At 34.8% G+C, this 22,096-nt stretch overlaps 1 protein-coding gene across 1 annotated transcript in view; it reads left to right on the forward strand.

Annotated features, from left to right (window-relative positions):
• The first annotated feature begins 1,009 nt into the window (after positions 1-1,009).
• Positions 1,010-22,096, forward strand: part of LOC106876271 (uncharacterized) — a 35,919-nt gene continuing 14,832 nt past the window's right edge. Inside the window, exon 1 of the mRNA XM_014924761.3 lies at positions 1,010-2,213. Coding sequence (XP_014780247.1) covers positions 2,192-2,213 — 22 coding nt within the window. The 5' untranslated portion in view covers positions 1,010-2,191. The remainder of the gene's footprint in view (positions 2,214-22,096) is intronic.

Here is a 22,096-nt window from a genome sequence, read left to right on the forward strand (position 1 = left end):
TTGGAGGCTGTTTTAGCTGAAGAGACAAAAATTCCTTTGGAAACAATTCAAACTTTGTACGAGTTCATACATCGTAGAATTCAAGCTGTAATTACTGCCAAAGGCGGTCCTACTCCTTATTAAAATAAATTTATTTGAAATTTTGAGGTGTTTCCATTATTTTGTCCAATCCCTGTGTATATATGTAATACACGTGTATGCGTTCACGTCTGCATGCACAGTGTGCATTAACTTTTATGTGAATATGTGTTTATCTAATTAGCATGTTCACCTGTGTGTGAGTGTGTGTGTGTGTGTGTGTGGTTGTGTGTGTGTGCGTGCGCATACAAGTGTGATTTAGTGCTAGCGCAATGGTGTATTAATTTGCATGTGTACGCGATGTGTAGTATAAGTATTTCACTGATTACGAAAATTTGTTTTAGTGTCCTGGTGTGGTCATGTGGTTAAGTGTGTAAGCGGAAGCGTTGCAGTGCGAGTGAATGTTAATGGCTAGTGTGTGAGTGTATGTTAGTGCAAGCATGCTACTCGGTGCTTGTTAGTAGATTGTGTATATGTGTGAGCCAGCATTTCGTGTATATTTATTTAATTGTATAAGTGGTATGGTGTGGTGTATATATATATATGTATTATAGTGTTTGGGTTACAATGTTTTTCCACGTCAATATGTGTTTTTGTCAGATGGTAAATTAATGTTTTAGTATATGGACTGTTGAATTAGTGCCGTATTTCCTAAGATGGGCATTAGTTGGGGTATATGCAGGTTGTTCTCTGTGTGTGTGTGTGTGTGAAAAAGAGAGAGAGGAGAGAGGGAAATAAAAGAACGAGAAAGTGAGAGAGAAGAGAAAGAAAGAAAGAGAGAGAGAGAAAGGGTGGGGGAGAGCGCATGTATATGAATGAATCTGTGTATATGTGGCGACAGAGACAGTTGAAGTCATAGTCTACTTCATTATTTACCAAAGTAGGCAGGAGAAACGGGATCCATGAAAGTGGTCGTCCGTTTACCTTCGCTGACAGTTGTTAGTAGCACCTGGCGACAACATTGCCCACCCCCTCACCCATTATCGCCTACGCTCTTCTCCGTCCACCTCTCGTTACCTTCCTTACATACTTCAATTTATCGCTATCTATCCTTCCACTAAAAGTAGTACAACCAACACTAAAGTGAGTTTTCAAAGACAGTTAACAAATAAACCATAAGAAGAGCCAATATTTGTTGTTTACGTTAGTGGCTAAGGAGTAGGAAAGGTGTTTCGCTTTCTTTCTCTTTCAAATCCTTTCATGTCTGTATACTATTCCCAACTGCTGGTTTAATCAGACTCTCTTAAGCTCCACAGGTGCTCAAGTTGTCCAAAGGTAAAAAAAGAAAATGGAAGTAGCTGTAAATAGCTGTTAGGAGGTATTGGTTCCCTGCAATGGGACGTATTCACGTGTTTCGAATTCATTGGATGCAAAGTGCTAATAAAGTTAATTTAATGAAGCACAAAGTTAAATGTACATTATGCATATATGCACAAGGGAATACCATAATCCAGTACTATCATTTTTCTTGTCCTGACGGCATGACACTCAAAATAGAGTGTGCAACTGTTCAAATACATATACATATATGCACACGTGCCTTGTAAAAACACACCCGGCGCATTTCTTAACTATTAAACTGGTTTGGAATTGAAGTACGTTGGAACATTGAACACGTCAGATGCATACTTGAGATAATAGCTAACGTTTCTTAAGAAACAAAGTGAGGAAAAGAAAGAAAAAAAAACACAAGTTTAAAATAACTGGCTGTTCATTAAAAAATGTGACATACGTGAGAATATAATACTCTTTGGTGGAAGAATTTCGGAAAATTTCTACTATATTTTGCAATGTTTGCTAAAGAAAAAAAAGACCATTCTAAAACTCTGATTAGATAATCTAAATTTACAGAACTCTGTACAGTTCTTTGAGTGACACATTGGATCTTGAAATATATACAATACAGTGCTTACAGAAGTTGACAATTTTTTTCTTTTATATTTCGAAGGCTTCAAGTCTCATGTTGTTTTTATAAGCATATCTTTCGATATGGATAAAACTAAAGGAATAACAAAATAAATATAAACAAATTTAAAGAAGGAGGCAATATAGTGAAAGAAAAACAATTTTGACAGCTCTTTTGATATTATCAGGAATCAGTAAATAGTGGGCAATGTACTCAAATGATATTCCAGGTAAGTCTTCATTTATTTATTTAGACCCTCTTCTTAACAAAATTTATCTAAACACATGGTAATATCATATCATCTAATTACTCGGAATTTTAATTGTTTTCTTGTTTTGGACAACCTGGAAGGCAGGGCCTGCCCAAGCGTTGCTGGTGCCTAGGGCAAGCTGAACTTCGGCGTATACAAGCCGATGGTCGTAGAAATTTCCTTGTCTTTGTCACGTCCTCCTTGGCGCTCCCTAGCACATGGCGCCCCGGGCGACTGCCCGAGTTGCCGGTTTGCCGGTACCTTGAGCCGGCCCAGCTGGCAGGATGCTTGAAATAATGTGTGATTGTTAACGCGATCATTTTATTTTTACCTCCACACTAACACGGCAGTAAATGACATTTTCTACTTCTTTTTAAAAACTTATAAAAAAGAATATTTGTTTGTAAAAAAATATAAGATAAAACAGAAAAAAAATTCTGACTACAGAAAACATGATATTGTGAGAAGAATTTTGATGTTGTGATGTAAATGAAACAAAATCATTACACCTGGAATGTAAACATGGCCAGGATCTACAGTCGTTAGGAACATACCACTGTTGTTAAGTAGTCTTTTGTTTACTGATATCGTGTTTTCTAAAACTATTAATTGTATGTGTATTGCCTTTACATTTAGAATCATATTACATGAGATCAATAATCGTTATATTCTCAATGTCATTAACACTGCATTTGATCAGTCGCATCTAGGACCGTTACATGTTTATTTTTGAATATAAGTTCCTAATCAAGAGAATTTAATTTCTTTTAAAATAGTATTTCTGGTTGCCCTTCCCTATTTGAGTGTATTGAATTTGTCCATTGACTCTGTGATATTCATGTCTTATTCAAAGATAATTATGTAGTAAATTTGAAGTAAAATTGCTTCAAATGGAATTCAAAACCACTTTACGGAATCGGATTGGATGAACCTATTCATTTTTATAACGTGTAAATAACCAGCATTAAATTTGACTCTAGAATACTTTTCAAGTCCTAACAACATATTTGAGATTAATTGGTCCCAGTTAATTTAATTGCTACTACTCCTGTTCATAACAAGTCATCTTGATCGATAGTGATAAGCAATTGTTCCTTAAGATGACTGAATATCACTTGGTCGGTTGGGCGACTTGCCCAGACCAATGTATCACTTCCACGCCAATGTAGCACCTCCATGTGTGATGAGGCGGGATCTATGGTCTAGGTTTTAGTCACTCTAGTTGGTCTTTTGCAAGCTGAAATATCTTCTCTGCACTCGCCATGACTACAGATGATAGTAGTAGTTAACTGAACTGATTGATTGCGGCCGTTGACAGTTTGTTGTTTATTCATACGTTCAGCATGAAATGATATTCGCCATTGATTCAATAAGTCCATCTGCCGACATAGTTCACATCCACCATGCTACATCCCATGATTTTAACGTACCCTGTCTCGGATAGTTACATGCTATCTAAAACATATCTTGGACCTTGACAAGTGCTACTGCTCCGAGTCAGAGTAGACCTGGCAACAATAGTGTCTAAGAGGTGGTTCCACACTCCTCAAAACCTTAAAAACTCCCGAATCAAGGTTCCACTACCGGATGCTATTAAAAATCATATTCAGGACAAAGTAATTTGGCAGTCATGATTAATTGCTATAATTCATGTTAAGTAACCAGTTTCATTCAAGAACAATATCATTTCAAATTATAAAAACCAACATTCATTGGATGGATAACAAGCAAATCTTCAATTTAAGTTATTTATTAGCTGATGAAAATTTCTGAACGTGAGTTGTAATTAAATTAGACAATTTTGTAGATTAATTACTGCTAGAACATGGCAAAGTGAAACTAGAATTCGGTGAATGTGATGACCTGTGTCGGATAATGGTAAAAGTTATTAAAGGTGAATAAATTATTTTACAGTGTGGAAGAAGAGAGATCTCTCTGATGAAGGGTTTTACCCGAAACGGGAGACTTCTCTGCTTTCTTACAGCAGAGTAAAGTATAACACACCTTGGGACTTGCATGAAATAGTTGTTTTTATTAATTTTTGTGTTTTATGTTATTTACATACTTTATGTTTTATATTATTCTGTGACATAATTATATATTTCTTTTCACTAGAAACAAGGGTAAGTATTTTGTGGCTATATATATATATATATATATATATATATATACAAGCGTCCGAATCAATGTCGTTAGTGTTAAATCTATCAATCCTTTATGAGACAGAGAAAGAGCGAGAGCGAGAGAGAGAGAGAGAGAGGGAGAGAGAGAGAAAGAGAGAGAGAGAGAGAGAGAGAGAGAGAGAGAGAGAGAGAGAGAGAGAGAGAGAGAGAACTTCTGTAGGAATTGTAATCAGTATGTAGAGGGATGAAACTAAAGATTACAATATTTATTGCAACGTCTCTATCATTTTGGGAAATCAGTCGTATCCCGAATATAGTTTTGTACATTAGCACACAACACATGTTAAAAAATGGAATACAGCCGATTAAATCGACACCAGTACATGAAATTTTTTAGTACATTAGTTTATTCCTATATTTCTGCCGACTGATTTTAGTCATCTGAATGAACTACAAGCAGTCAGCACCTGTGGGAATTGAATTCAGAACATAACGACGAACTAAGAATTAAGATAAATTTTGTCAGGCGCTCGACTATTTTGACATTCCATTAATTCCTATAAAAGAGAGGTGAGCTGGTAAAAACTTTTTTTTTGTACCCTTTTTAAAGCCCAGCCAGGCTCATGGGCCCAGTTTCTATGGCGTATGTGTCCCCCCCCCCCCAGCTGGACGGGACGCCAGTCCATCGCAGCGTTACTCAAAAAACAGGAAGAAAGAGTGAGAGAAAGTTGGGGCGAAAGAGTACAACAGGGGTCGCCCCCCCCCCTCTGCCGGAGCCTCGTGGAGCTTTAGGTGTTTTCGCTCAATAAATACACACAACGCCCGATCTGGGAATCGAAACCACGATCCTCCGACCGCGAGTCCGCTGCCCTAACCACCCGTGCCATTGCGCCTCCACGGTAAAAACTTTTAGAACGCCGGAAATGTTCCTTGTCGTATTTCCACCAGCTCTTTACATTCTAAGTTCAAATCTCGGGAAGGTCAGCTTTACCTTTTATCCTTTCAGGGTCGATAAAATAAACTACCCGTCAAGTACTACAGTCGAAAGTATTGCCCAGTCCCTTCCTCTCAAAACTGCTGACTTTGTGCCTAAATCAGAAACCATTATCTCCCATATGATATAAGAATATTTATAGGCTTCCTTTGTACGATACACTTTGTATATAAACTTTTCAGATTGAGAAACATTGTTGTATACTTTGGGGCATGATATACTAACCAATAGGATTATGTTTTCTTTCACAATAGTGTTTCATTTGGTTCTTCTTTAAGTATATTTATTTTATGCATATAAACACAAATAAGTATTGTAACAGCCATGCCTTCCACACAGAAATTAATGATGTAAGCAAGTAAAATGGTTTCAACTGGAATTCCAAGCATATTTAAGGATTAGGAATAATTACATTTGATCTTTTATATATATATATATATATATATATATATATATATATATATATATATATTATTCAATTTCGTAGGCAAGACATTTTGGAAAATAGTTGGCAAACTATCTCACCTCTCAACTTGAATTTGAGCCTTCTTGTGCTTTGCCAAGAGATAATTTACTGACTTTACAGAATCCCTAATTAAGAAGGTTCAACCAGCGGCTGAAAATTCCATATTTACTGTTTGCTTCGGTTTCAAGTCTACCCAGGATCCGCTCAACAAAATTCTTCTACAACTCTCCTTTTTCACGCCCCAGTTTCATCACCACGTTTACATAATCGCCGATAGCGAAAACTCCTCGGCCCAACAAGGAAGTATCTATGCAATCTTTCAACCTACAGGAAATAGAGGTTAAATTTCCCTTTAGTCGAATTTCACCATCTTAAAAATGAGAGGCACATAAGATAATGTAGTCTTAGATATACCATCTCTGAAAATGTCCAGGAATGTAAAAGCTGGAAAATCTTTGATAATGAGTCTGCTCGATCTGGATTGGTTTGGGATAAACAACACATTCTAATCCTTCCAACCCAACAAGATGATTAGCCCCAGCATTCCTTCCAGCATCCTCAAACTGTGAACTCCAGATCTAGCTGTTACTGTCACGAAATTCTTTAATCACCATTCTTTAATCACCATTCTCTCAAAAAACATTCTTTCTGACCCTACAAACTACCAACATATTGTAACCACTGGCAACATCATGATTACGGTAACAATTGTTAACAATCACCTTCATTATTACCTTGAAATCACCATTCCTCCACAGTGACTAACTTTACAGATTTCATGAATCCAGATCTATTGGAAACTTGCTTTCTTGTGTTACTCAATAGAGGTCATTCGTTCTTGAGAACTTCGGCGAAAGTAATGTCATTGTAATTGACATCACCTAAGCTTTTGACAATGTCTTCTTAGCACCACAAACATTCAATCATTACACGTAACAAGAAAACAGTTTTGTATCTTACACTTTCTAGTTATAAGTAAAGCGCTACAAAATCCCTCTTTGTTGGTATAATGTTAGACATCAGTTTCTAATCATCTGTCATGGAGATCCCAAACAACGTAATTCACAACTTCATTACAAAGATTCTGACTCCTGTTTAGAGCTAACATATTTCAGCCTTCTACAAAGATTAAGCTCTACCCACACTGGAATACTGCTTACATATATAGGACAGTATTGTGTTAAGTTCATATAGTAAAATTAATTCATTGCTAAATAAATGTTCTTCAGTAATTCTAGAAGTATATATATATCTTCTGTTCGTTTGGGAAACTCAGTTTTGAAATGGACAGATGGATTATAGTGCCAAGTGAAACTAATTAAAAAGAATTAATATAACTTTTTAAAAATATTCTTTTATCTTATATTACTCGAACACGGTAAATGAATAGCTTATCATTTTAAATTCCCGTGTTATGCAGAGCAAGTAAACGGAAACCTTAGTTTTTTTTTTATTATTATTTATATACAGAATGCTTTATAGGAACATTTAATTGGCCGAAGACTTCACTAGTACTTATTTTATCTAATTTCGAGAGGGTTTTAACGTAAATGGTCTTAACTCAGATACTTTACCGATTTTGTTCGACGGTCTAACGACTGTACCAATCTTACGCTTAAGGTATTCTGAATGATTATAAAACCGAAAAAATGTTTCTTCCATATTTCAATAAGTAATACAGTATATTTGAGAGTTTCGATGTTACTCAATTTGACAATGATGGACAGCTCGGATATAGTGCTGCAAACATTGAAAATTAGACGGTTTGATTTCATTAGATAGCACTGAATGTTATCATTAAAAAAAGACAGGTTTCAAATACTTGCCATATATTTTGAAGTGCTAGCTTAAATCAATCCAGTAGAGAATAGTTCCATATTAAGACGACAAATTTAATTTGAATTCATGTGATCTTGAAAAAGATAGTTTTTCTAATTTGTAAGCAATGATGTTTTCATATTCTAGTTTGACGTGTGAGAAAGAAAACAATCCCTTGAAATATACAGCTTGCTTACATTGAGAATTTTATATTTGAAATTTACTTTTTTTACGAAATATGAAACAGTTCAGAAAATGCTATGAAGGAGATGAAGTAATTGACTGCTTTGATCGGAATGCATTTATTTGGATTTAACGCAGTCTTAGGTTCATTAATTATAAACTATCTCTTTTTTTCAAGTATTCATCGTAAAACTCATGTAAGAGTATTTTTTGTTATTTCATATTAAAAATGAATGAAAAATGCTTTGGATTAAATCCTTTTGCAGAATCTATTTCGAGTTGCTAAGTTAGGCCTTTCAAAGGTTTTACCAAATTTATCATACATCAAAGTTCGTGAAATTTCTTCCTTCAATTTATTTTACTCGATATTTTCATCAAGGAGAAACTACTTCACCCAGCACAGTTTAAAATTAATCCAAACTCTCCTTTTGCATCTACAGAATGGATGCACTGGTTGTGCAACATCAATAAGGTCATTATTTAATGTAGATCCATAAATTATCAGATAAAAGCAGTCTGTTAGCGGAAATCTAAGTTTAAACTCAATTTATACCTTTAATAATTTGAAAAAGGAACAGCAATGAAATGCAATAATTCATTACCGAATGCGACGCATTAAATGTTGCAGTTTCAGCTACTTATCGTGAATGAACTTTAGTCGTCTGTTGTTATTGTGACGGTAGAGACGACGGCAAGCAAGGTCAATAGATAGATTGAGAGAGAGAGAAAGAGAGAGAGAGAGAGAGAGAGGGGGGGGATAGAAATACAGTAGAGAAAGTAGTGACAACTGCTAATTGAGGTGGTAACAGTGAAAGATAGGAGGAAAAGAAACAAAAGAGAAACGCCAATGAATCGACATACACGCGCATACATACATACTTTCTTTTTGTCTCTCACATATACATAAAAATACACATGCATACATATTGAGAACTGTATTAGTTTGTTGTATTAATGATGTTAGTAGGATGCTCGTTAGAGATGATAGTGGTAGCGGGTTTTATAGGTAAAAAGTTGACACCGTATGTTTTAATGCGTGCACTTTAGGGTAAGTAATTGCCATAGAACAACGTCGCCGCCACTTCCACCATTAACATGACTACCAACAACAAACTAACAGAAAACAAACATTATCACTAACGCCATCACCACCATTTACCACCACCATCTCTTATTTTCTCTGGTTTTCTCTTTTTCTGCCTTTCACTCAGTCCTTGGAGTTACTTCTCTGTAGGTGCCGCAAAAGGTGGAAACGTACCATTAATATACAAATAAACCTATCTGGTAGAAAAAGACGCAAATCAACCATAGAAGAAGAAACGAGTGCAGTTATTGAATCTGTTCGGAAATGGATTCATGTTCTTGTTGGATGCAATTTCACTATCATCGCTGATCAACGGCCAATTATCTTTATCTTGGATAGCAGAAAACGCACTTCAATAAATAACAAGATACAGGCGTCTTTTTCTTACGCCATTAAATATTATTCCATAAAAAACAATATTGTGTCATATGCATTAATGCATGCTTTCTCTGCATCTGTTTTGGCATACAAATTATATGAAATACACGAATGGCTGTGCCCACTAGAAATTATGAGAATGGTTCATTTTGTGCAATCTAAAAGTCTTTTCTTTAGTGATAACGTTAAAAGATCTTTTTGTCGACTGTATACTGATCTTATACCTCAATTGTTTCGTCTCTTCAAAATCATTTTGGTCAAATTTTCTTAACCTATCAAGTGTCTTAGTATTTGAATTTCTCTTCTCATCAATTGTATGCAGAACTTATACCTCAATTCCTTTGTCCACTAGAAGGTACTTTAGTCAACATTACTCAACCTATCTTAGAATTTCATTTCAAAGGGCCATTGGTATCTTCATTAATTCGCAAGTATCTCATTGTGGTCATTAATAAATTCTCACTGTTTCATTTCGGAAAATCTAATCCAAGTATGAGTTTTGAAAAGTTTTCTAAAGAGTCGGTATCAAATATTCGCGTTGAGTGGTACTATATGATATAACCGTTTCAATCGCGAAATACTGTTACTTGTAAAGAATGTAAAAGATAATTTAAATAAACGGAAAGTTGCTACATAGAAAACTACACTCATATGGCAATGATTGATTTTAAGGACACGATAAGATTATCTGGAAACCTGTTAAATTACTCTTTAAAGCATAACCTCATTGATTCTCATCAAGAAGTACTGTTTCCTAAGGCGGTACTTCCTGATGCACTATCCACAATAAGGTTCCTATTCCGTCTAGCTACAAGGTGTACAGTCTTTGAAAGTTTTACCTTTTCATTGTAATGGCACCCTCCCATTAGCAACACATTAGCGGCTTGGTTTTCATCTGATAAAATTCTATTACGCCTATTTGTTCGAGAGAACAATAATGATACATATGTTTATGAAACAGAATTAACTGAAGCAAATCCATAATATATATATGGTTTCCCAATGGTAGAAAAACAGCAGTGTCATTCTCCTATCTTGTATAATGGCCACTAACAAGTAATACTGAAATCTTTATAGAATCGTGCATTAACAGTAGAAGATATTTGAACTGCTGCATTGTAATACAACCAAAGCAAGAAGAGTTGCCTTCTTCTAGTGGTGTTACATGGGTTTTGGCCGCCCCTTTTAAACGTAACATGCATTTTATACACAATCTACACATCCTGCACACTTTACGCTACACCACTGCCTTCTTTGCAACGAGCAAAGTCGATCGAACAAAAGAAAGTAATGAAATTTGGAAGCCAATTCGAATATCTAAGGCAGATTTGGGTGGTGATGGTCTTTTTTTTTTAGCTACAAATGAATAACTAAATTTAAGCATATTCATTTCATGTTTATAATTGTCTTTACGTACATTGCTCTTGCGTGATTAAAATTAAATCTTTTCAGTTGGTATTCTTTATTTTACCTTCTACCAGAAATTTGTTTCATGGTTCGACTATTCCAATGCAGACATTAAAATAAGCACGAAATTAAAATAAATACTTTATTTTCGAGAGAGACTTCTATAAAACAACAATTACAAAAACAACGGGGAGTAATCAGAAAAATCCTAGAAGGATTTACCTTCAAAAGACTGTAAATGTAAACTAGCTTATGTTTAAGTTTTCCTGCTATAACCACTATTCTTTTTTCTCAGACGATGTAAGACCTACTTTTGTTGTTATAGCTCTTACAGATTAGTAACACGTCGGGAGGATTTTCATATAGCCTTTATTTCTTTAGCTTACCCGAGAAATACCTTTGAAATATTGCGGTAATATTTGACTATTTATTTACCCAAGAGTGAGATCTCTCTCTCATACAATAGGTGACAGTTTAACTTAATCGTCAACTGTTTAACTTATACATAGACAGTTATTTAAAATCCCACAGCAACAAAAAGTTTTGAGGGAAATGTTTAAATAAGATGCTCTCTATGGAAGACAATTGATACTAAAAGGTAAAATAGGAAAAATAAAAAGTTCTTATGATTAAAGAAGTGTTATATAGTTATAAACGTGAAGTGTAACAGATAGTATAATCTTTGTCTAGAAATAAATTATCGTTAAATCATACCAAGGTATTTTCTGACCTGAAGTTTTACAGAAAACCGTCTGGACCGCTATCGTTGATCTTGGATGATAATGTATTTAGACTGCACAGCTACTGCCTCTGTTTACCATCAATTTATGTTGTTTCAATCTTACCAGTCTGGGAGGTCTTAAAAGATTATGCGAACTGAACCTCCTTCCCAAAGTAACGTATAAAAAATGGAAATGATAAGAGAATATTTTCTTATATGTAGTAAACGTTCAGAAACCACGAAAAAAAAAAATCAAGTGTAATAAATTTTCAGGCAGCATGTGACATACGATTTCTGTTCAGGACCATAATAATGTTCTGTTTCATGTGATTATAACTAATTGGTTTAGAATAAATTCTGAAGCAGTTCTTGAGAGACTGGAACAGATCAGTCAAGTAAGAAAGATACCTGAAATTAATAAATCTGAAAATCAGGTCAAGAGTTTTGAAGGATACATTATTTATTGGTAAGCAAAATTGATTGATCAATATGGGAGATCAGAGACGTTAGTGGATGTAATCATTCCGAAATATGTGTCACTGTGTTGTTTGTATAATACAGAAAGAAGGCAACTATGTATATCAATATTTGAAACAATATACTTTTAGTTATATAGAACAGAGTAAGAGCAATAGATTAGTTGTTTGTATGTGTGTGTATGTAAGCAAACGCGCGCGCACACACACACACAATACAGGAGGCAAACCTATATTAGTGGCCACAAGACAATTAGTTTCGATAATAAACTTGCCTTATTTGGGAAGACAGAAACATTATAATTCCTAAGTTCATGGGGTTTAGTTTGAGATTATTATTCATCTATTGACATTGTATTTCTCTCAACATTTAATGTAAATATGACTATTTTCGTTCTCAATCCATGCCAGCATAACATTTTTGTTTCTACTAAAATTCTCTAACCGACGTAGACCACCTCAGATTCTAGGGATTACATCTGATTACTCTCAATAATATTCTTTGTTAACCGTTAATATTAGCGCTACTTTTTCCTTTCTAGTTGAAGCTTGTCAAAATATTTGTTTTCGATTTAGAGTTTTTATCACTATTTTATAATTTTATGTTCAGAACACACCTAACAGGTTGAATCTCGCATAAAAAAATATTCTCAATTTGAGCTTGATCTTTTATTGACCTTAGAAATAAAGCAAACATTACGGAAGCGAAAGGTTATAATATTTGCACTGTTGAGTAATTTTACTTGTAATTGAACCAAAATCAACATGTCTTACATGTTTAATCGTTAAGAAGGGGTTTGAATATTTTGAATAACCTTTTCAAATAAAATCTATATTTTTTTTTTGTAAAAGAAGTTACATAATATAATTACCTATTTCTTCGTTATCAGAACCCTGATCAAAATATGAAATGACAAGACAGGAAATTAATTGTCATATTGAGTTTATATATTTAGTTGAAAATAAACAATTTAGACAAATAAAGAGTTCTCAGAACGTTTAACATGCTTATTCCTACTGCCGATTTCGTTTCCGCGTAACTTTCTGAAAAATTAGAAGCATAGCGGATGGAAGGTGATGGTGGTCCGTCCTGGGCGACACTTTTGGATCTGCTGTATAAGCCAGGAGGCCTAGAGGGTGCAGTGACACTTCACGGGCTGCTCCGAGCGGCACACGCTCTCGTTGCCCCACTGAAAAATGTTACTTTTTTAATGAAATTTTACAGATATACGTTTTTGTGGGTGTATATTCCAGTTATTCTTTTATTCTTTTACTTGTTTCAGTCATTTGACTGTGGCCATGCTGTAGCACTGCTTTGATAAGATTTTGACAAACATCCATTTTGGGAGTTTCAGATCATTTGCCACCCCGTCCCGTCTTTGTTTCTCATAACTTTTTAAAATGTATATTTTTAAATGGCTTTTTGTAGATATATGTTTTCAACATTACGTAATGTTGATATTCCAGATATATAAATCTGAAAAAATGCAAAAACTGAAAAATGCTAATGTTACGGCAAATGGCAGTCGGGTCGAGCAGAAGAATCCAAAACACTCCACCCCCTCCAATTTTATCTTTTCTAAATTTTATCAATATAATTGTAATATATAAACTCTCGAAACGTATTTCTGCAAAATTTAATTTTAAAAAAATGCATTTTTCAGAAAATGATCAAAGGAACAAACTAGTGGAGCGGGGTTACCAAACTAGTTATGTCTACTCTGTATGGTATTGAGACATATCATGTCATAAGAATAGTTGTTGGCACGACGTCGAGGGTTCCAGTTGATCCGATCAACGGAACAGCCTGTTCGTGAAATTAACTTGCAAGTGGCTGAGCACTCCACAGACACGTGTACCCTTAACGTAGTTCTCGGGGATATTCAGCGTGACAAGGCTGACCCTTTGAATTACAGGCACAACAGAAACAGGAAGTAAGAGTGAGAGAAATTTGTGGTGAAAGAGTACAGCAGGGTTCGCTACCATCCCCTGCCGGAGCCTCGTGGAGCTTTAGGAGTTTTTTCGCTCAATAAACACTCACAACGCCCGGTCTGGGAATCGAAACCACGATCCTATGACCGCGAGTCCGCTGCCCTAACCACTGGGCCATTGCGCCTTCACCATAAAAATAGTACGAATCTAGTAAAAACCATGTGATCGGAATCTTCAGAATAGGGCAAGTGTTCAACATAATAATTATGGTATCGGTGTTATGATGCTAAGAGTAGTAAATGTAGTAATGCTGCTATTTTCTTGATCGAATTTCACTACATTTCATAATATTTTCCTGTACTTTTCTGCCAGTTTTCTCCATAGAAGCTAAAATTAGGTAGTTCATATACTCTTGACTATTTTATGAACGGCGCTAAAATTTCTCCAGTCATTCTTTTAATACACTACTCAGTGTATTAATTGCTGTAATTTTTTCTGACCTGCCGGTCTAATGGCACAACTTGGTCAATATTGTTAATTTATATTAATATTATCAATATTGTCAATTTAGTTAAAGCTAAGCCTTTAATTAAGTCTGTCCAGAGTTGCCTCTCTTCGCTATTTCCCATTGATAACAGCTAATGAGCCAGAAACGCGTCTGGGAATCCGATAGGGGGCCACATCGGACAGGAATGGTGTTTTTACACCTTTTTATCATAAGAGAAAATTTTTTCTCCATGGTAACTGCAGTGAATTTGTCTTTAGAAGCTGAAATATGTCACAAACACATTTCAACTAACCTAAGTTCGCTTATGCTTAAACACTGCTTGGTGTTGACACTGTTGTAATATATATACTAGTGGGACCCATGGAAATTCTATTCCACAGAACGATAAAGATAAGAGAAGCTATTTAAGAAAGAAAGATGATTTGCATTTTTATTTTTATTTAGCCAAGTATTTCACTTTCAGTCACAATGATATATTATATTTTGAAATTTACCACCCTTTCTCTCGATCTCTTCAACAAACTTTTCAACTATGTAATTTCCGTCTTCATGTCTTTAACATTTCTCTCTTTCTCTTCACTTCTCACTGCCACTAACTCTCTCTATCTCTTTCTTAATGTAACTGCCTCTCCTGCCCATCTTTCTTTATCTGCCTTTCTTTAACCTCACCACCAGAACATTACCCCCTGCTAAATATTGTATCCTAAACATATCTCTTTCTCTTTATCTTTCCCTCCTCACCCTACAGCACGTCGTTAACGCTTCTCTCTCCCTCTTTTCTCTCGCTGTCTTTTTCTCTCGCTCTTCGCCTCCCCCTTCAACTAACCACGAGACGTATTTGGCTTTATCATAGCCCTTTCTCTACTTCTTCCTCACTTCTTTCTTCTCTACTCACACTCCTTACCTCTCTCTCTCTCTCTCTCTCACACACACACACACACACTTTTATCCCACCTCTCAGTCACTCCACTTCCACCCCTCTAACTAACTAAAGTATAACGGGCAAACGAACAAGCAAATTATTATATTGATAAGATCTGGCAGTAATACATGCACACACACACACACACACACACACACACACACACACACACACACACACACACACACACACACACACACACACACACACACACACACACACATCTAATGTAATATAATATGATATAATATATTTAATCCAGACCTAGCTCGCTCGGATTATTACTTGTTTCGAAACATTGTACCAACAATGTTATATAGGACCTCGCAACATCACTACGGAGCTTTAAAACTTAAACTGGTTGTGGCTAGTATTTATATTTAACAGAAATATAGAAGATTCTCTTTACATATGCACATGCATAAATTGTTCGTGTAGGTAAATTATGGATGAAGGTTCGTATCTATGAATGCCTAGTATCGTTTATTTCTGTGTGTTGTGGCTGGCAAATACTTGGTGTGCATCATTTCAGTACCAGACAACATAAAACAAAGTGACAAATCTCAAACCGTGAACTTTCAACATAACAATACGCGCGCGCGCGTGTATGTATGTATGTATGTATGTATGTATGAACGAATGTATCTGTGTGTGTATGTACACGTGCAAATTTGCATGTTTTGTTTAATGTATGTCTTCTCATGCATGTACTTGCATATATAGACTTGCTCATATATACTTAAATGATAAACTTCTAGAAAGTTTTACAGATTTGTAAAACTTTCGGATCTTTTCGTGATATGTATATATGTATGTATGTATTTATTGAAAAATAGGATTCCATGTATATCCAAGCTTACAAACTTACATCTTTGATCTATAAGAACAGAAAAAGCAACGCATCGAAAGAGTGCATAGGAGTATTGCTAACCGAGTTCTCAAAGAAATATTTCGGAAATGATATTCAGCTATGACATCTACCGGAAATAGTCATCTACAGTCTTATTTATTAGTGCAGGTAGAAACTGAAGCGGAAAACATTCCTGCAAATGTGCAAATAATATTCATATGCTGGTAAGAAGCCTGATAGTGAACATTCCAGGGCATATAACTAACAAACTTGCAATAAAACTGCCACCCTAATTCCAGATGCTACTGAACAAGGAGTGCATAATTCACACAGAATGATTATAACATAGTTTAGAGCAGCAAATAAGCAAGAAAATTTGCAAACTTTCAGTGACTGTTATAGATCTTATGATTCAGTGACGTGCCCTTGTTTTTTCTCTTCCGATTTGGATGATTGGAACCTTGATTTATCAAATGAAATGGGCAACCGGCAAATATTCCTTGCACAGTTTTATCGCTGTCGTCTCATGAAAACCTCTGCATAAAATAATATATTACATCACGATCAACGTTTGTTTCAGGCCCAGATCTATTTGCTAAGTTACAGTCATTTCATTTAAAATACATTCGCAACAGTCAGATTACATTGGGTACAGAATTATATAATAGTTTGGCAGGTGCTGTTTATAGAAGTGATGCTGATCGTACAGATTGCAGGTACATACTACCAAATTCATTTGTAGGTAGCCCTAGATCTATGACCAAACACTACTAAGATGCTATGGATATAATAGAAAAAAATCGGTAAATCTATATAATTTGTGACTTTCGCTTATTATCCAAAGTTACCAGAAATAGAAAATGAACTAACTATTGAGCAAACAGTTGTAAATAGCTTAGATATTACTGCAAGGGTTTTCAAGTTGAAGCAACAAAAATTATTGAAAGATATTAAAACAGGTATCCTTAGAAAAGTTATTACATATGTGGCCACAGTTCTATTTCAAAAAGGGGTTTTAATTTCAATCACCAGCAGCATTTCCTACTACAAGAAACGCCGAACGATTTTAGAAGTTTTGCTGATTTATCTTCACAAGGTATGCGCTTCTAGAAAGGCCTAGTTTCATTAACACTGTACACTTGTTCTCCTTCGGCAATAACTTTCTTCATCTCCCCAGGATAATTAATAGTTGTCTACATATCAGCGATAGCAATTTTATTGTTGTGAACATTCAAGCATTTCTTAAACCGTTCAACTAAGCCTCAAGTCTCACCTTACATTTTCTACAGATCGTCACATAAACTTTCAGTTTTCTCTTGAATGACCATCATTCAGCTTGATCGTTGATCCATACAACCAGGAGCCGTTGCATATTAAGCATCATAGGAAATCTCCCCCTTTTCAACGTCAGATGATATCAAAGGGTGGGATATGTATGATTAAAGAAGTACTGTAATTGAAGTTAGTAGCAAGACCCATGCCAATTGAATTGATGCACAAAGTGAAGAAGAGGGGAAGTGAGCCGTAAGTATCAGCAAGTTAGTTGAAAGCAATGAAAAGCAATATCAGTTGAATTGGTTATCCTACAAACAAAGAAAAGGACAGCGAAAGGAACGGGTAGGTATTGGCAAAAATGCTGATAGCGATGGAAAACAAGGTTAGTTGAATGCACTAAGAAGTTTGAGAGGCGGAGAAGGGAGAAGTCAGGTGTTGGTAAGAATGTTTAAAGCAATGAACAAGATATAGGAGGGGAGTTAGTGAAAAGGGTATGTAGCAGTTGACAAAAATGTTGGGAGCAGTGAAAATAAAAATGTTTGTCAGAGAAAAACAAATAAATATAAAAAATTGTATTGGTAGGGCGAAGCAAGAAAAATGTACAAAGAATGGAGACGGAAAATAACATTATTTCTAAAAAATAAATAAATATTTTTTAAAAGTACATACGTAAGTATCATGATATTAATTTTTAAGATTGCTAAATTTTACCCGAGTTTTCGTAAAGAAAGAGTAACAAGCCATATTTCAAAATTAGTGGTCATTATTTACAATTTCTGTAATTGTGGAATTCGGAAACCAGAGTTTTCGTGACGAGGGAAAGGCTTGAACTTATTTTTTCAGTTCTACAATTATGTAAAGTGGAAAACTCACCCTGATAACATTTAGACTCAGAAAAGAAGTGGGTGTAAATAATTGTGACGACTCTATTATTTTACCGGTACTTATCTAACAGGTGCAGGTGTAGTTGTGCGGTAAGAAGCTTGCTTTCTAACCACGTGGTTCCGGGTTCAGTCCCGCTGCATGGTACCTTGGGCAAATGACTTCGTCGGTGGAAACTGAAAGAAGCTTGTCGTATATATACCTGTGTGTGTATGTGTCTTTGTGTCCGTGTTTGTGCCCAGCCGCAGCTCGACAACCATTGTTGGTGTGTTTACATCCCCAGTAAAAGAGACTGATAGAATAAGTACCAGGCTTTACAAAAAATAGTATCACGGTCGATTCATTCAACTAAAAATTCTTCATGGAAGCAAGTTAAAGATAATCTGAAGGAATCGAAAAGAAATGTCTACTTAGACAAGATTTGAACTTAGAAATTGATATGTTTTAATCACCTTCACTACTTTCAAATTAGTTCGAATATCGATAACGTTCTATTTAAACAACGAGTTTCAAAACATTTCATGCCATTGGAGCTAAGAAATAACATATGCAAAAGAATGACGCGTTTTCATAATGGCATTGTGTGTTTTCTATATATACCTCTGGGTGGTTGCAATACCATCTGCAGACTTTGTTTTTATAGAAAATCCAATTTGGTAAAGTTCCCCCCTCTTCAAGTGAAACTTATAATGAAACCAGCACTGCAAGCTAATGAAACATCTGTCAAATGGATTAGTTGACTATAGACATCGTGTAGTGCTATATTTGACCTAGAGAATCTCTAGTCAGTATTCTGACAACCTCATTGACTCAACATTGGCGCATTAACGCATTAAATTATTCAGATTAGTAAGCAATAAATATGAAGAAATATATATTTTCTCACAATTATTTCAAAATATCTACATTTCATTAAAAAATTTCCTTTACTATCTCATACGTAAAGAACGCGTAAACGAACACACTCACAGGCACCATACACACTCATACACAAATTGTGTCGTCATCGTCGTCGTGGTATAAAATGTTCTTTACTATCTCGTACGTATCGAACGCACAGACACTCATATGCAAAATATGTCGTGGTGGTGATGGTGGTGGTGGTGGTATAAGATGTCCTTTACTATGTCATATGTAACGAACGCGCAAACACACACTCACAGACACATACACACTCATATACAAAATGTGTCGTCGTCGTCGTCGTAGTATAAGATGTCCTTTACTATAGAAAGATTATTTTAGTTAAAATATTATGTTGTTTTAATCGAAATGAAAATAAAAATTACTTGTTGACACTCGCGGGGTCTAATATTATTATTACCTTGTAAAATTTGATTTGATTTGGTGGAGCCGTTTGAGAATGCATAGGGAACAGACGGACAGACAAAGAATTTTATATATATAGAAATGATGATGATGATGATGATAGTAATTTCAGTATTAGGAATTCTATGCTTGGGATTTGTCACTTTGTTTTCAAAAACTAATTAAAAACTAATTACACATCATTTAATGCAATGTGTTAATATGAGCTTATGATGGTTTAATTAAATGTATTCTATCATCTCTCCCTTGGCGGTAATAGTCTGTATTAGTCAGAAGATGGTTTAAGAAGTTAGCTGCTTGAGTTAATTATGTGATAAAATGTTGTCTGGTACTGAAGTGACAATACACCAAGCATTCTCCAGCCCATAAAGCACACAGAAATAAAAGCAAATATTCATTCATAGATACGAGCATACATCCACGAGCATACATCCATAATTTACTTATACAAACAATTTATACATGTGTATATGCATACAGAATTTTCTATATTTCTGTTAAATATAAATACTAGCTACAAACCGGTCTTGGTTTAAAAGCATCGTGGTGATGCTACGTGGTCCTATGTAACATTCTTGGCAAAATGTTTGTTGTTAACGGCAAGCTTTATTTCTACATGTCTAGACATAACACCGGCTAATTAAACGAAACATTCTGGAGATTCGTGGGGCATTTTTATAAAAGGAAGAGAGAAATAGAAAAAAGTCCCCAGTAATAAAATGAAAAAAGAAAAAAGGCAAATTTTCAGTTACCAACTTGTTACAACCACTAGTCTACGTACATGCTGTTCCTTTATGTTTATTCTACATTTTTTTTCTTTTTATTTAAGGAATAGAAGAATGGAGCACAAAGCTTCACTGGTAAAACGAAAGAAAAAAGTGCAAAGTCCATTTCATGTGAAAAAAGACGTTTTGAAAGATATTTAGCCCGTTCAATTTTATTTACTAAATGTTATTTAAATCCAGTTTGTCGGTCTGGGATGAATATTTGTGGATTATTGTATAAATATAATCGTATAATTTGAAAAAAAAAATAAATAAGCAGAACATTAACATTTATGTAAAAAATCGAAGGTCTAAATCGTGGATCGACAAACTTCCTATATCATTGATTCCCTTCATGAAATCGTTGTTAATTCATTAACCCACCCTTCATCATGTAAATTTCTAAAATAAAATTTAGAAGTATAATTAATAAAAGAAATCTTGATTTAAAAATAATTCCATCATTTTTTTTATGTGTCCTTACTACTTTTTTTTTTAAATAAGAAAAGAAATGGAATTTAATTAAAACACTTAACCAAAATATACAAAGAACAATAAAAATTCGGTCGTATTGATATAGTTGAAATATTTAAAGTGAAATATGCGTTTAGCGAATACAAGTTTGGTTGGAAATTAGAGTTTTAACCTTAAATTAACGTGTTCTTCGAGATTCAATTCAGTACCCTTAATATTCAAAATAGTTTCAGGTGTTTATCGAGCTCTTGAATAAATAGCCACATAAACCTTTATGGGGAAATATTTACCATTTTACTGGTCTAAATAATTACAAGCTGCATATTAAGAAGAAACTAATCAAAACTGATTAAAAAAAGAAAAACCCATCCACCGCCACAAAAAAAAAAAGAAGGATCAAAATATATAGTGTAAATAGTTTTAGTGTTATTATAGAGAAAAAATTCATGATAAAAATGTGATTGTCTCACGTATTATCACATTATTTCATTCCGTATTTGACAATTAAATGAAATATATGAGAAGTGTTAGGTTGCTATCCTTTTATTAAAGATCCCCTGTATCGTGTTACAATGAAGGGGTCGGTTGAAAGGAAAGAATACATAAATAATAGGCAAGGGTTACATTTCTCCACTTTACATTTCTTGATATTCGAGAACACACACACACACACACACACACACACGTACACACAAATTCGTAGTATAAGAAAGATATGGATTCAGAGAATCGTGCGGCTATCACAGAAAGCTCCTCTTACGGACTCGGTTAACAGACCACATAGTAATTCACTACAGAGGAGTGTAATGCAGAGTATCCATGCAGCTGAATCCAAATGATGTGATCGAATAAATTATTTCATGAGGAGTATATAAACCATAAAAAAATCAAGAGTTATGAGAGATGAATACATTAATTTAACCAATTGACATCCTTAGGGTTACGGCTGTTTCGATGTAGTAATAATTTCAGTGTGGAATAAATTTTGGTTACATGCTTGCATGTAAGCAAAATTTGTCGACTAGGAGGTGTAACTGTGATGTTCTGGTGATCTGATGAACTAGACTTCTTTCTCTGCATTGATTTGTGTGTGTGTGTGTGTGTTTGTGTGTACACGTGTATGTGTGAGAGAGAGAAATAGAGAATATATATATATATATATATATATATATATATATATATATAGAGAGAGAGAGAGAGAGAGAGAGAGAGAGAGAAAGAAAGATAGACAGGAAGAGAGTATCGGATGTTATAATCGCAGGGCACAATGCACTTT

Source organism: Octopus bimaculoides, chromosome 1 (genome assembly GCF_046866305.1).
Source record: "Octopus bimaculoides isolate indiv1 chromosome 1, ASM4686630v1, whole genome shotgun sequence".
NCBI classification, from domain to species: domain Eukaryota; kingdom Metazoa; phylum Mollusca; class Cephalopoda; order Octopoda; family Octopodidae; genus Octopus; species Octopus bimaculoides.